Source organism: Erinaceus europaeus, chromosome 10, assembly GCF_950295315.1.
Source record: "Erinaceus europaeus chromosome 10, mEriEur2.1, whole genome shotgun sequence".
NCBI lineage: Eukaryota > Metazoa > Chordata > Mammalia > Eulipotyphla > Erinaceidae > Erinaceus > Erinaceus europaeus.
Genome location: NC_080171.1, coordinates 54,228,764 through 54,242,709, shown reverse-complemented (window position 1 = coordinate 54,242,709; position 13,946 = coordinate 54,228,764). Strand labels below are relative to the sequence as shown.

Below are 13,946 nucleotides of genomic sequence, written 5' to 3'. Positions count from 1 at the left end.
CCTCATAAAGCCTAAGCACAAGTTGATCTGCTTTCTGTGTGATATCTGCCTTTCTACTTCCTTGGACAGCCCTGTGGTGCACAATCATTGCCTAGACTAAGGAGCTTACATTGTAGAGGTTACCTTTGTTGTAGCAAAGCATCTAAGTTTATAACTGATGGAACATGTGAGTAGAAAAGTCTCTGTTCTAGGTCACTTTCTCCAATGGAATCATCTAATCCCACTCTATTTCACAGTTCTGTCTCTCCCAACTAGTCACACAAATCATTACAACTACCCCTACCCCCCCATGAAAAGAGGAGAAGGAATAATTACCAAATTGCTATGATCCATCCTAGGAGAAGAAATGCTCCAAGAGAAACATTTTTTAATTTGATTTAGTTTAGTTTTCTTCTAACTAGAAAAAGGATGAGTTACCCTGTTGGTGTGCTGTAAGAGAACCCAGCCAACAATAAATACCCAGTAGAGCAATTGCAAGCCTCATGGTGTTTTGAGGAACTCATTATAGCTGAATCTAGACAATAATCAGCTTAAAATGAAGCTCCCTTTCAATGTTCTTGGATGGGAAGGAAACCAAGGATAAAATAAGAAAAATGACTGTTTCACAAATCTCCACACTTCTGCATGTTTTTCCCTGTGCTTTTGCATGCACTTATCCATTAATTGTGTTAGTAACAGAGAAGAAATGAAGTGTTATACTTGTGGCCCAGCTATTTACAATGATTAATTTGGAAAATGGCATTTTTTTCCTAGGACTTCCCACAAGCATGTCGCCACTGACAGGCACTAGCTGCTATGCTTTAGTTGATGGTTCTTTGGCCCAAGTCCCCAGACGGAATCAATTGCTTCCTTGATACTCTGATTACAGCTGACTCAGCTAACTTGCAAGCTCCTGATGTTAGAAACTACAGTGTGAATCAAGATGAATGTTTGAAAACTAAAGTCAAGTCAAATATCCCCAGGCTCGATTTTTCTCTTGTCAAAAGCCAGTTCTAGGATCAGCGTTTAATCCAGAGAAATGGCTGTGCTACCAGAGCAGCTCTGTTTCTTCAGATCTATTTTTGTATTTGGGGTGCTCTCAAGAGGATTAATGTTTCCCTTTTCTTTGTAAGCAACTGGGTAGGAGGGAAATGGTCCAACTCAAACCTTTCATCTGTGGTCCAGCTGCTTGAAATTTTCAAATAGAGAACTGTGCTGAAGCATCCACCAAGGTAAGAGAGTACCCTCCATCCAGAGTTCAGGGCCTGTTTTCAGACAGAAAAGAGTTGTGTCTGCTCTAGAGCAATATAACTGAGGAAACCTCATCCCCACTGTGCCAATTCTTCGCTATTTACCTTCAACCTCTCTCTTGACCTTTCTCCTTACGCTGTTTTCGTTCCATTACTTTCTCTTATTCCAGGGAGGTTCAGAGAAAAGGCTTCTATTCTCCATAAGATCGCCAAGAAGAAATGCCAGGTGGATGAGAATGAGAGACAGAACGGGGCTGCCAATCATGTGGGTGAGTGCACAGACTTCAGTCCCATTCCTGAAGGGCAAGAGGGGAGTAAAGAAATAGGACCCGTTGTGGGTGCAAGGTGCTCGGAGCAGAGAACCCTGCAGCTCTGCCTATGTGCTGGAACAGTCTCACTTCCTCAGATACATGGCCTGAATGAACACTGTAGATCACCTACAAGAAGGATCTCCACAGGAGGGTTAAGTGATTCTGTGAAAAACCAAATACAATAAATAATATTTAAAAAACATGAATTCTTAAAAATAAAAGCTGCTTCCAACCAGGCATCTCTTATTGAAGAGTAGAAAATCACTTCAAGGGCCAGGTCAGGTGGTACACATGGTTGAGCACACATATTACTACTAAATGCAAAGACCCAGGTTCAAGCCCTCAGTCCCCACTTGCAAAGGGTGGGAGGGAAGCTTCATGAATGGTAAAGCAGTACTACATGTGTCACTCTTTTTGTCTCCCTATTTCCTCTCAATTTTTCTCTATCCCTGTCTTAAATAAATAAAATAAAATAAAATCATTTTAAAAAATTAAATTATTTCATAGCATACACACACGTCATCTAATGTTTAGCAGCAGGTGAGAGGCCATCTGGGATGTGGCATGAGGTCCTGATTCTCTGACATCAGAGTGATGACAAGGGTGATGCTCTGGTTCTCGCTAGCTCTCTCTCTCTCTCTCTCTCTCTGTCTGTCTCTGTCTGTCTTTAATAAATAAATAAAATATTTTTACAAAGAGTCATCCTTCTGAAATTCTTTCCTGGTAACCTTATTTTGTGCCTATGATATTGCCAATAGCACACACACTGAATTATCAGATAATTCACTTGGTCGCTCCTCAGCTGAGTGGCAGGTCCCTAAGAAATGACACCGACTCTCCTTTCTTAAGAATACAATAAATTCTTGCATAGGTCCCTTTTGGATGACATTTCTCTGAACTTTCTGTCACCAGATCATAGCACTCAGGCAACTTATTTTAACTCAGAACATGATGTTTCTCTTCTCCTGTCTGTAACTGTAATATAGCTAATTCTAAATTCACACTAAATTTCATCTCATCTAGATCTATGCTATAAATGATTCTATTGCCCAGGAAACTAAAATTATCTACTGACAAAATCCAACAGTGCTGCACTGAAAATACATGACACTTCTTAGAAGAGTTTCTGCCTCTCCTGTTATCCCAATCTCTAGTTCAGGGAAAATCTCTCACTAAGAAAATAGTCAAGGTATAATGTATGAAGAGATAAAATTAGGAGGAGATAAACTAAATAATAAAAGTTAATGGGGTTAAAATTATAACACTTTTTTTCCTTCTGTTTTACAATTCTATCAACTTTGACGAACCTTTTAGAATGCAGATTTCACTTTTGCATTGTAGAAACATAAAGTCACATCCAGAAGTCTCTTGGATAGATCATATTTGCTTGTGATCTTTCAGTTAACTTACACAAGTTGTTTTTCTACACCACTTGTTAACTTGGCTCTGGCAGAAAGATGCTGCTTAAAGTAAAAGCCTTGGATGCTTGGGTTCAGTTCTAGTTTTTCTTGTGATTGGGCTGACCTTAGACTTGGAGGAGGTAGGACACGTAACACCAAGAATACTCCTAGTGCTGGCTGAGTTTCTGGATGACCTTTTAACTAAAAGTTAGTGTGTGTCTTCTCTCTCCAGCCATTAAAATAATAAAAGAGGGTGTTCTTTCCAATATGCCTCTTACCCCACACTGACTCTCTAAATTTCATTCTCTCTCTCTGTGTGTGTGTGTGTGTGTGTGTGTGTGTGTGTGTAAATTATATTACAGAAAGAATCGAGCTCCCAAACAGCACCAGCACAGAAGTTGAAATGACACCACCAGGTGATGCTTCAGAACCTATACAAAATGGAAATCTCTCCCATAATATTGAAGCTGCAGAAGCTCAGGTATGTTCTTTTTTGTTTAACTGTTTGTTTGTTTTTTCTGTTTCTCTTCTGATATATTGGTTGATATCCTAACAGCAGTATAGACCCAACAAGCTCCTAGTTCCCCACTGTGCAGACACTATGCATTCTTTGTTCATCCTTTTTTGTGTATTTCAGATCCCTCAGATAAATTATCCTTTAACAGCCAGGCTGTGGCATAGATGGTTAAGTGCACACATTACAGTGTGCAAGGACCCAGGTTCAAGCCACTGGTTCCCACGTGTAGGGGAAAAGCTTCATGAGAGGTGAAACAGGACAACAGGTGTCTCTCTGTTTCTCTCCCACTCTGTCTCCCCCACCCCTCTCAGTTTCTCTCTGTCCCTATCCAATAACAAATTAATTAATTAATTTAAAATTATACTCTAACATTATTGAGTGAATATACATATTCCCTAACCATTGCTTCTCAGTGAGACGTGTGACATTGAAAGACTCAAGCATCAAATCTTCTGAATTTGTTTCCCACGTGATTCTTAAAGTTTGATAACTGCTATAGCCTAATTGCCTCCCTGTGCCTTTAAGACCAAGGTTATTATTATGTTTTCTTTTTTGAATTAATGATTTAATAGTGGTTTACAAAATTGTAAGTTTACACAGAATAGTTCCACACCACACCCACCAAAGTTCTATGTCCCTACCCACCCAACAAAAACCACCCATAGTTCTCACAAAATCTTAGTAGCAGTTTGACTACTACTAAGTAAGTTCATAGGTTACAGTTCTATAAATTCTACATGAGATTGAAACCATCCAGTAGTTAGGACCAAGGTTAAATAACACAAAAGGCCCAGAAAGATCACTCAATATTATAACATAAAAGTTTCATGCCTGAGGTTCTACAGGTCCCAGATTTTTTTTTTAATTTTTATTTATAAAAAGGAAACACTGACAAAAACCATAGGATAAGAGGGGTACAACTCCACACAGTTCCCATCACCAGAACTCCATATCCCATCCTCTCCCATGATAGCTTTCCTATGCTTTATCCCTTTGGGGGTATGGACCCAAGGCTATTATGGGGTGCAGAAGGTTGCAGGTCTGGCTTCTGTAATTGCTTCTCTGCTGAACATGAGCATTGGTAGGCCGATCTATACTCCCAGTCTGTCACTCTTTCCCTAGTGAGGCAGGGGTCTGGGGAAGCAGGGCTCCAGACCACATTGGTGGGAATCATCTGCCCAGGGAAGTCTGGTTGGCATCATGGTAGCATCTGGAACTTGGTGGCTGAAAAAAGAATTAACATATAAAGCCAAACAAATTGTTGACTAATCATGAACCTAAAGCCTGGAATATTGCAGATGAAGATTTGAGGGGTCTCTCCTTTGTAGATAGCTAGTAGGCCTATTTTAGTTATATTCCAAAGAGCCAAGGGCTATACTGGGGTTTTTTGTTTGTTTGTTTGTTTGTTTGTTTGTTTTTGTTTTTTCTTTTTCTGAGCCTGACATCTGATATGCAAGTGGACCCAAGTTATTGTCTAGGGAGATGGTATCATGGCTGGAAAAAGGCTAGGAAGCTGGATCAGGGACGAGAGTAGCTTCCAAATGTGAGAAAGGTATACAAATATTGATTGTATACTCCATCGATTTGATCTGGGGCCCATATTCAGCTTATGAGCCTATGTAACCTCTGTATACCTGTAGATCTGAGCTCACTTTCTGTGGTCATGAGTAGGAATGTTTCAAGCTACCCCAATTTCAGGACCCATCTTCGTCAGGTGGTAAATAGAGTGTGTTGTCCAGCCTCCCAGAGGTTGGAACATTCTCTACCATTGTTGATCCACATTGAGGGCAGGGTCCTTTGGGGCACACAAAGGGGTCTATTGTGTTGTTCCTGATGGAGATGACCAGTAACAAAGGAGAGAGGGATCTGTTAGAAGTCTAGGCCCACCATGTCTGTTTGGGAATCTCAGGACTCCCCGAATAGGGCACCAGATGATGGGGTGACCTGATAGTGACTAAAGAGTCATCATTAAAGTATGCCAGTTTCTTGCCTTTATTCTGCTTTTGTAGTCCTTACTTTGATAAGGTTAGCTTTGGAGTAACTGAAGGAAGTGTAATAGGAAGTAGGTGAGGAGGGTATCTAAATCTATGTGGACACTATTTCATTGGGCATTTTAAGGTGTCTTTTTAGGTTTTTCTACTTCCTTGCTGCATATATTGACTCACTGAAGACTATTGTGCACTTTTGCTTTTAGGTATATATTTTGCCCTAATTTATGGATACATATGTACATATGCCCTATCTCATAGGACCTGGTCTATATCTAGGTTTAGAGGCTTTGTTAGGAAGTGAACCAGCTGAAATGGAATAGAATCCTATGAGAAAGGAAAGGCCTCACCCAAGTAATAAAGCTGAATGGTTGACATTCTATGCCTGATGTCTCTGGCCATAGTCTGAAGTGAAGCATGCTGAGGTGATGTGATGCATTATATTGATTAGGTTGGGATCAGCAGATGCCAGTATCATTTGGTATGAATTGAGAGAAGCATGCAGGAAAGTGAGCCCTACCCTAGAGGTTCCAGGACTGGGAAAATTATGGGCTTTATAGAGGAAGCGAGAGGTTCCTGCTATCTTAGGACTTAAGAAGGTAATAAATAGTTATTGCTATAATCAAATTATTTGGCAATTTGGTTAACTTTGAAAATCCCATTGTTAGGATTTGCTGTATCATACATGACATCACCATAATTTATGTCCTTTAACATTATTTATATATAGCTGTGTCTTATAAAGTAATGCCACCAGTTGCTTCTATTCTATTCCTGGTTTAAGATTTTAGAAGAGTCAACACTTCAAAGAACAAGTCATTATTAAAAATGTATTAACAATTTGAGACCACTGGTAAAATTCAGTCTGATTACACATTTGAAGTCTTAAGTGCTTAGACTGAAGGAACATATACTCAGCCTATGCATATCTAGTAGTTGTAGTATAGCTACCAATAGGTAGCTGTCTGATCTAGTAGTTGTAATGTTTAACATTTTCATAAACTGTGTCACAAATTTAGGTTTTTTTGTTTGTTTTATATTTTTGTTTTTACCAGAGCACTGCTTAGCTCTGGCTTATGAGGGTGTAGGGGATTGAACCTAGAATTTCAAAGCCTCAGGCATGAGAGTCTGTTTGCATAACCATTTTTGCTATCTTCTCTCTCTCTCTCTCTCTCTCTCTCTGTCTCTCTGCCACAGATTTGTACCAGGCACTATACATGTATTATCACTTTTAAGTCTCAGAGCTGAACATACAAGCACTTTATACAGTGCTGGGAAATGAACCCAGAGCTTTATGAACACACAGTGCCTCCACTGAATGACTTTCCTAAGTCAGTTTTTGTTTATTTATTTTCATTATTTTAGATAGAAGAAAGTGAGAGACCAGGAGAAGAAAAATAACAAAGAGCTACTCCACCATCCATGGAATACCCCACTGTTATCCATGATGCTTCTATGTGGTGCAAATTCTCACACATAGAAATGCATGCCCTCTATCTGGTGAATGATCTCCCAGCACAGGTTGAAGTACTCAGTATGTTCCTTTTATAGCTGAGGAAGCTAGAGTTTAGAAAGATGAAGCAGTTAGTCAGGATGACCAAGTTTGTAGGTAGCAGGGCTGAGACTTGAACTTTGAATTCTCTAAATGCAGTGCCTATACTATTTCACACATGTAACTGTGCTTCTAGACCACCATTGTTCCAAAAAAAAAAAAGTGCCAACCAGACTTTCCTGGGCAGACAACCCCACCAATGTGTCTTGGAGCCCTGCCTCCCCAGAGCCCTGCCCCATTAGTGAAAGAGAGAGATAGGATATGAGTATGGATTGACCTGCCAATGCCCATGTTCAGCGGGGAAGCAATTACAGAAGCCAGACCTTCCATTTTCTGCACCCTATAATGATCCTGGGTCCATACTCCCAGAGGGATAAAGAATAGGAAAGCTATCAGGGGGGAGGGGATTGGATACTGAGTTCTGAGGGTGGGGATTATGTGTAAATGCACCTGTCTTATCTTATAGTCATGTCAGTATTTCCATTTTATAAATAAAAAGTTAAAAAAAATAGGCAAATCCACAAAATAGATGGTACTTGTTAGGTTTCTGGATCTCATCCTGATCAAGTGAATCAAACATTCTTAGGAGAAGAGCCCCATGCATTTTAATCAGGCATACTAAGTCCACATTGCTCAAATTTTCATGTGCTTATGAATTACCTGAGAATTGTTTTAAAATTCTGGTCCTGATTTGTAAGATCTAAAGAAAACTTAGAGGGGCCGGGTGGTGGCACACCTGATTGAGTGCACATGCTACAATGCACAAGGATCAAAGTCCAAACCCTTGGTTCCCACCTGTGGGGGAAGGCTTTGCAAGTGGTGAAGCAGTACTGCAGGTGCCTCTTTGTCTCTCTTCCTCTTTATCTCCTCCTTCCTCTCCATTTCTGACTGTCTCTATCCAATAAATAAATTAAGGTAATAAAAAAATTTCAAAATAAAAATAAATAAAAAGAAAACTAGAATCTGAAATTCTACAACTTTCCAAGTGATTTTAGAGCTGCTGGTTCTATAACCCAAAAGTTTGCAACCCACTTCTCTAAAGAAAATCTTCCCACTGAACTGAAAAATCATAGCATATCCACAAGCAGAAGCCAGCGATCTCCTCTCCCTTACACCAGGAGAGCTGCAATTCTTAGCATAAAAGCATACTGATTGGTGCCTGCTGCCCTTATTCCTTGAAGCAAAATACAGGGAGGGGTCTGGGCAGTAGTGCACCAGGTTAAGCACACATAGTTCTTTTTTTTTTTTTTTCCTCCAGGGTTATTGCTGGGCTCCGTGCCTGCACCATGAATCCACCTCTCCTGGAGCCCATTTTTCCCCCTTTTTGTTGCCCTAGTTGTTGCAGCCTCGTTGCGGTTATTATTGCCATTGTTGACATTGCTTTTTGTTGTTGGATAGGACAGAGAGAAATGGAGAGAGGAGGGGAAGACAGAGAGAGAGGGGAGAGAAAGATAGACACCTGCAGACCTGCTTCACCGCTTGTGAAGCGACTCCCCTGCAGGTGGGGAGCCAGGGGCTCGAACCGGGATCCTTATGCCGGTCCCTGCGTTTTGCGCCACGTGCGCTTAACCCACTGCGCCACCGCCTGCGCACATAGTTCTAAGCACAAGGACTCGCACAGGGACCAAGGTTCAAGGCCCTGGGTACAAGCAAGGGGGATGCCTCACAGGTGGCAAAACAGATCTGCAAGTGTCTGTCTGTCTTTCCCTCTCCCTCTCTATTTCCTATTACCCTCTCAATTTCTCTCTGTCCTAGCCAATAAAATTGGCGGGGGGGGGGGGGGGGGCAGGGGAAGAGAGAAGAAAATGGCCAGTAGAATTAGTGGATTCGTGGTGCTAGCACTGAGCCCCAGCAACTGGAGGGGAAATAAAAGAAAGAAGCATGCAGGGAAAATATCTTCACATAAGGAAAAAAGACTGCTAAGACTTTTGTATTCCTAAGGGCCATTTGTGTGCCTTCTTGGGGGGGGGGGAATAGATATAGAAATAGATGTAGATATATATATATAGATAAATAGATATCAATCCTTGACCACTTTTTAATTGAAGTATTTGTATTTTTGCCATTGATGTATGTATTTCTTATATATTGGACTGTTGGAAAAGTCATGATCTTTTTTTAAATTTTTGTTTATAAAAAGGAAACACTGACAAAACCATAGGATAAGAGGGGTAGAACTCCACACAGTTCCCATCACCAGAACTTCGTATCCCATCCCCTCCCTTGATAGCTTTCCTATTCTTTATCCCTCAGGGAATACGGACCCAGGATCATTATGGGGTGCAGAAGGTGGAAGGTCTGGCTTCTGTAATTGCTTCTCTGCTGAACATGAGCATTGGTAGGCCAATCCATACTCCCAGCCCAGGTAGAGCCCTAGTGGGGCAGGGCTCTGGGGAAGCAGGGCTCCAGGACACATTGGTGGGGTCATCTGCCCAGGGAAGTCTGGTTGGCATCATGGTAGTATCTGGAACCTGGTGGCTGAAAAAAGAATTAACATATAAAGCCAAACAAATTGTTAACTAATCATGAACCTAAAGGCTGGAATATTACAGATGAAGATTTGGGAGAGTCTCTATTAGTAGGCCTATTTTAGTTATATTCCAAAGGGCCAATGAGAATACTAGTTTTTTCCTAAGCCTGACATCTGATAATAATTTTTGTATGAGAAAAATGCACCATGATTTTTCCAACAACTCAATATTTTAAATACTCAAAAAAAAAAGAAAAAAGAGATACTCATCCCTTATTATTCTTGCAAATATTGCCTTCAATTTCATAAGATGCCTTCTCATTTTATTTACTGTTCCCTTTTGCTCCTCACAGGATACACATAAATTGAATTATTACATTACATTGTGCACCTTAATATATATTTTTGGTATTTGTCTATTTTGAAACTGTCAGAAAAAAAAAAGCTAAAGGAAAGGATAAAGAAATAGCAGGTCGGGGGGAGGGGGTTAGAAAAAAAAATAATAGCAGCTCCTTCTGCCCTTGTCTCTTCTGCCTCCTTAGCTTTTGCCCTCCTGCCCAGAGCCCCGTGGTCCTGTCGCATTAGCTCCAGAGTGAGCTGGCAGAGCGGCTTACGTCCACATGGATAAGCAGCATGTGGCAGCGGGAGTCGGGCCCCAAGGACATCTGGCTGCCCTTGGGGATGGCACAGTCACAGGTGTGCAGAGGGCAGCCTAGTCACTATGCTTCTCCATCTGGCCAAGAGAGGGACATCTGTGCCCCTCACAAAGGAACACCTTGCTACAGGGAAGTTAGTCCCACTGACCCTTCTCTGAGCAGAACTGTGCCCCTGGTCTCATAAAGGGGAACAGGACAGATTTTGTTGCACCCTGATACACTGAGAACTCATATGCTCAAACAGACCTCCAAAGAGCCAAGTGGAAAATTCCAGAGCTGCAAGCTGAAAGTTACATAATGCTGCTACCATTTCTCATCTTTAAAGTACAGATAGCAATGGTACCTACCTCATCAAGATTATTTTTTTAAATTTCTTCATTGGGGAAATAATGTTTTCCATTCTACAGTAAATACAATAGTTTGTGCATGCATAACATTTTGCAGTTTTCCATATAACAATACAACCCCCACTAGGCCCTCTGTCATCCTTCTTGGATCTGTATTCTCCCCACCCACCCACCCCAGAGTCTTTTACTTTGGTGCAATACACCAATTCCAGTTCAAATTCTATTTGTGTTTTCTCTTCTGATCTTGTTTTTCAACTTCTACCTGAGAGTGAGATCATCCCATATTCATCCTTCCGTTTCTGACTTATTTCACTTAACATGGATTTTTCAAGGTCCATCCAAGATCGGCTGAAAATGGTGAAGTCACCATTTTTTATAGCTGAGTAGTATTCCATTGTATATATAGACCACAACTTGCTCAGCCACTCATCTGATGTTGGACACCTGGGTTGCTTCCAGGTTTTGGCTATTACAAATTGTGCTGCCAAGAACTTATGTGTACACGGATGTGTTTGGATGGGTGTGTTGGGTTCCTTAGGATATATCCCCAGGAGAGGAATTGCAGGGTCATAGGGTAGGTCCATTTCTAGCCTTCTGAGAGTTCTCCAGACTGTTCTTCACAGAGGTTGGAAAATTTACATTCCTACTAGCAGTGCAGGAGGGTTCCTTTGACACCCCACCCTCTCCAGCATTTGCTGCTGTTACCTTTTCTGATGTATGACATTCTCACAGGAGTGAAGTGATATCTCATTGTTGTCTTGATTTGCATTTCTCTGACAATCAGAGACTTGGAGTATTTTTTCATGTGTTTCTCAACCTTTTGGATCTCTTCTGTGGTGAATATTCTGTCCATGTCCTCCCCCCATTTTGGTGTTGTTTTCTTGTTACTGAGATTTGCAAGTTCTTTATATATTCTGGTTATTAGCCTCTTGTCTGATGTATGGCATGTAAAGATCTTCTCCCATTCTGTGAGTGGGGTCTCTTGGTTTGAGTAGTAGTTTTTTTAGCTATGCAGAAGCTTTTTAATTTGATGTAGTCCCATAGGTTTGTACTTGCCTTAGTCTTCTTTGTAATTGGATTCGTTTTACTGAAGATGTCTTTAAATTTGATGCGGAAAAGAGTTCTACTAATATTTTCCTCTAAGTGTCTGCTAGTTTGTGGTCTAACATCCAAGTCCTTGATCCACTTGAAATTTACTTTTGTATTTGGTGAAATACAGTGGTTCAGTTTCATTCTTCTGCATGTTCCAACCCATTTTTTCCAACACCATTTGTTGAAGAGACTCTGCTTTCCCATTTAATAGTCTGGGCCCCTTTGTCAAAGATTAGATGTCCATAGGTGTGGGGGCTTACTTCTGGGCTCTCAATTATATTCCACTGGTCAGTGTGTCTATTTATGTTCCAGTACCAAGCATCTTTGATGACAATGGCCTTATAATACAATTTGAGATCAGGGAGTATGATGCCTCTGGTTCTGTTCTTTCTTCTCAAGATTGTTTTGGCAATTCTAGGTCTTTTCTGGTTCCAGATAAACATTTGTAGCATTTGTTCTATTCTTCTAAAAAAATGTGTTTGGGATCTTGATGGGGATAGCATTAAATTTGTAGATGGCTCTGGGTAGTATATTCATTTTGATGATGTTATTTTTTCCAACCCATGAACATCTTTCCACTTCTTTGTGTCTTTTTCAATTTCCTTGAGTAGTGACTCATAATTTTCAGTATACAAGTTTTTCACTTCTTTGGTTAGGTTTATTCCTAGATATTGGATTGTTTTTGTTGCTATAGTAAAAGGAATTGATTTCTGTATTTCAACTTCTTCTAACTTAGTGTTTGTATAGAGGAATGCCACTGACTTTTGAATGTTAATTTTGCCTGATGATATCCAAAAGCTTCTTGCTGGATTCCTTAGGTTTTTCTATGTATATTATCTTGTCATCTGCAAATAGGGAGAGTTTGACTTCTTCTCTTCCTATCTGTATGCCTTTAATTCCTTGCTCCTGCATGATTGCTATGGCAAGAATTTCCAACACTATGTTGAATAGTAATGGTGATAGTGGGCATCCCTGTCTAGTACCTGATCTGAGGGGACATGCTCCCAGTTTTTCACCATTGAGTATGATGTTGGCTGTAGGTTTGCTATATACAGACTACACTATCTTGAGGAGTTTTCCATCTATTCCCATTTTTTGTAGTGTTTTGATCATAAAGGGGTGTTGTATTTTGTCAAAGGCTGTCTCTGCATCTATTGATATGACCATGTGGTTTTTGGTCTTGCTTTTATTGATGTGGTGGATCACGTTGATTGATTTACGTTTATTAAACCAACCTTGCATCCCTGGGATAAATCCCACTTGGTCATGATGAACAGTCTTTTTAATATACTGCTGTATCCAGTTGGCTAGAATGTTGTTCAATATTTTAGCATCTGTGTTCATCAGAGATATTGGTCTGTAGTTTTCTTTTTTGGTTGTGTCCCTGTTTGCTTTTGGTATCAAAGTGATGTTGGCTTCATAAAAAGCTGGAAGGGAGTATCCCAGTGTCTTCAATCTTCTGGAAGACTTTTAAAAGTAGAGGTATTAGTTCTTCTTTGAAGGTTTTGTAAAATTCATTTGTAAAACCATCTGGTCCAGGACTTTTATTTTTGGGAAGATTTTTGATAACTTCCAACTTCATTAGCTATGATGGGCCTGTTCATGTTATCTACTTCCTCTTTACTTAGTTTTGGAAGTTGGTAGATATCTAGGAAATTGTCCATTTCTTCCAGGTTCTCTAGCTTGGTGGCAAATAGTTGACCATACAAGCCTCACATGATATGTTGAATTTCTGTGGTGTCTGTTGTGATATCTCCTCTTTCATTTACTATCCGATTTAGTTGGGTCTTCTCCCTTTTTTGTTTTGTAAGTCTGGCTAAAGGTTTGTTGATTTTGTTCACTCTTTCAAAGAACCAACATTTACTTTCATTGATCTTTTGTATGGTTTTCTTATTTTCAATGTTATTGATTTCTGCCCTAACTTTAGTGATTTCTGTCTTTCTGGTTGCTTTAGGGTTCGTTTCTTCTTCTCCTTCTCCTTCTCCTCCTCCTCCTCCTCCTCCTCCTACTCCTCCTCCTCCTCCTTCTTCTTCTTCTTCTTCTTCTTCTTCTTCCTCTTCCGCTTCTTCCTCTTCTTCTTCTTCTTCTTCCTCTTCCTCTTCTTCCTCTTCTTCTTCTTCTTCCTCTTCTTCCTCTTCTTCTTCTTCTTTTTCTGCTTCTTCTTCTTCCTCCTCCTCCTCCTCTTCTTCTTCTTCCTCCTCCTCCTCCTCCTCTCCTCCTCCTCCTCCTCCTCCTCCTCCTCCTTCTTCTTCAAGTGTGCGATCAGGCTGTTTATTTGTGCTTTTTCTTGTTTCCTAATGTGTGCTTGTGTGGCTATGAACTTCCCTCTCAGTACTGCCTTAGCTGTGTCCCAAATATTTTGATAGCTTGTGTCTTCATTTTCA

The 13,946-nt window shown here is 40.4% G+C and overlaps 1 protein-coding gene across 3 annotated transcripts in view; it reads left to right on the top strand.

The window, feature by feature from the left end:
- SLC24A2 (solute carrier family 24 member 2) overlaps positions 1-13,946 on the top strand; it is a 365,867-nt gene that overhangs the window by 282,703 nt on the left and 69,218 nt on the right. For all 3 annotated transcript variants that reach the window (XM_060199630.1, XM_060199631.1, XM_016193634.2), the window contains 2 exons: positions 1,400-1,498; positions 3,303-3,421. In XM_060199630.1, the coding sequence (XP_060055613.1) occupies positions 1,400-1,498; positions 3,303-3,421 (218 nt within the window). The remainder of the gene's footprint in view (positions 1-1,399; positions 1,499-3,302; positions 3,422-13,946) is intronic.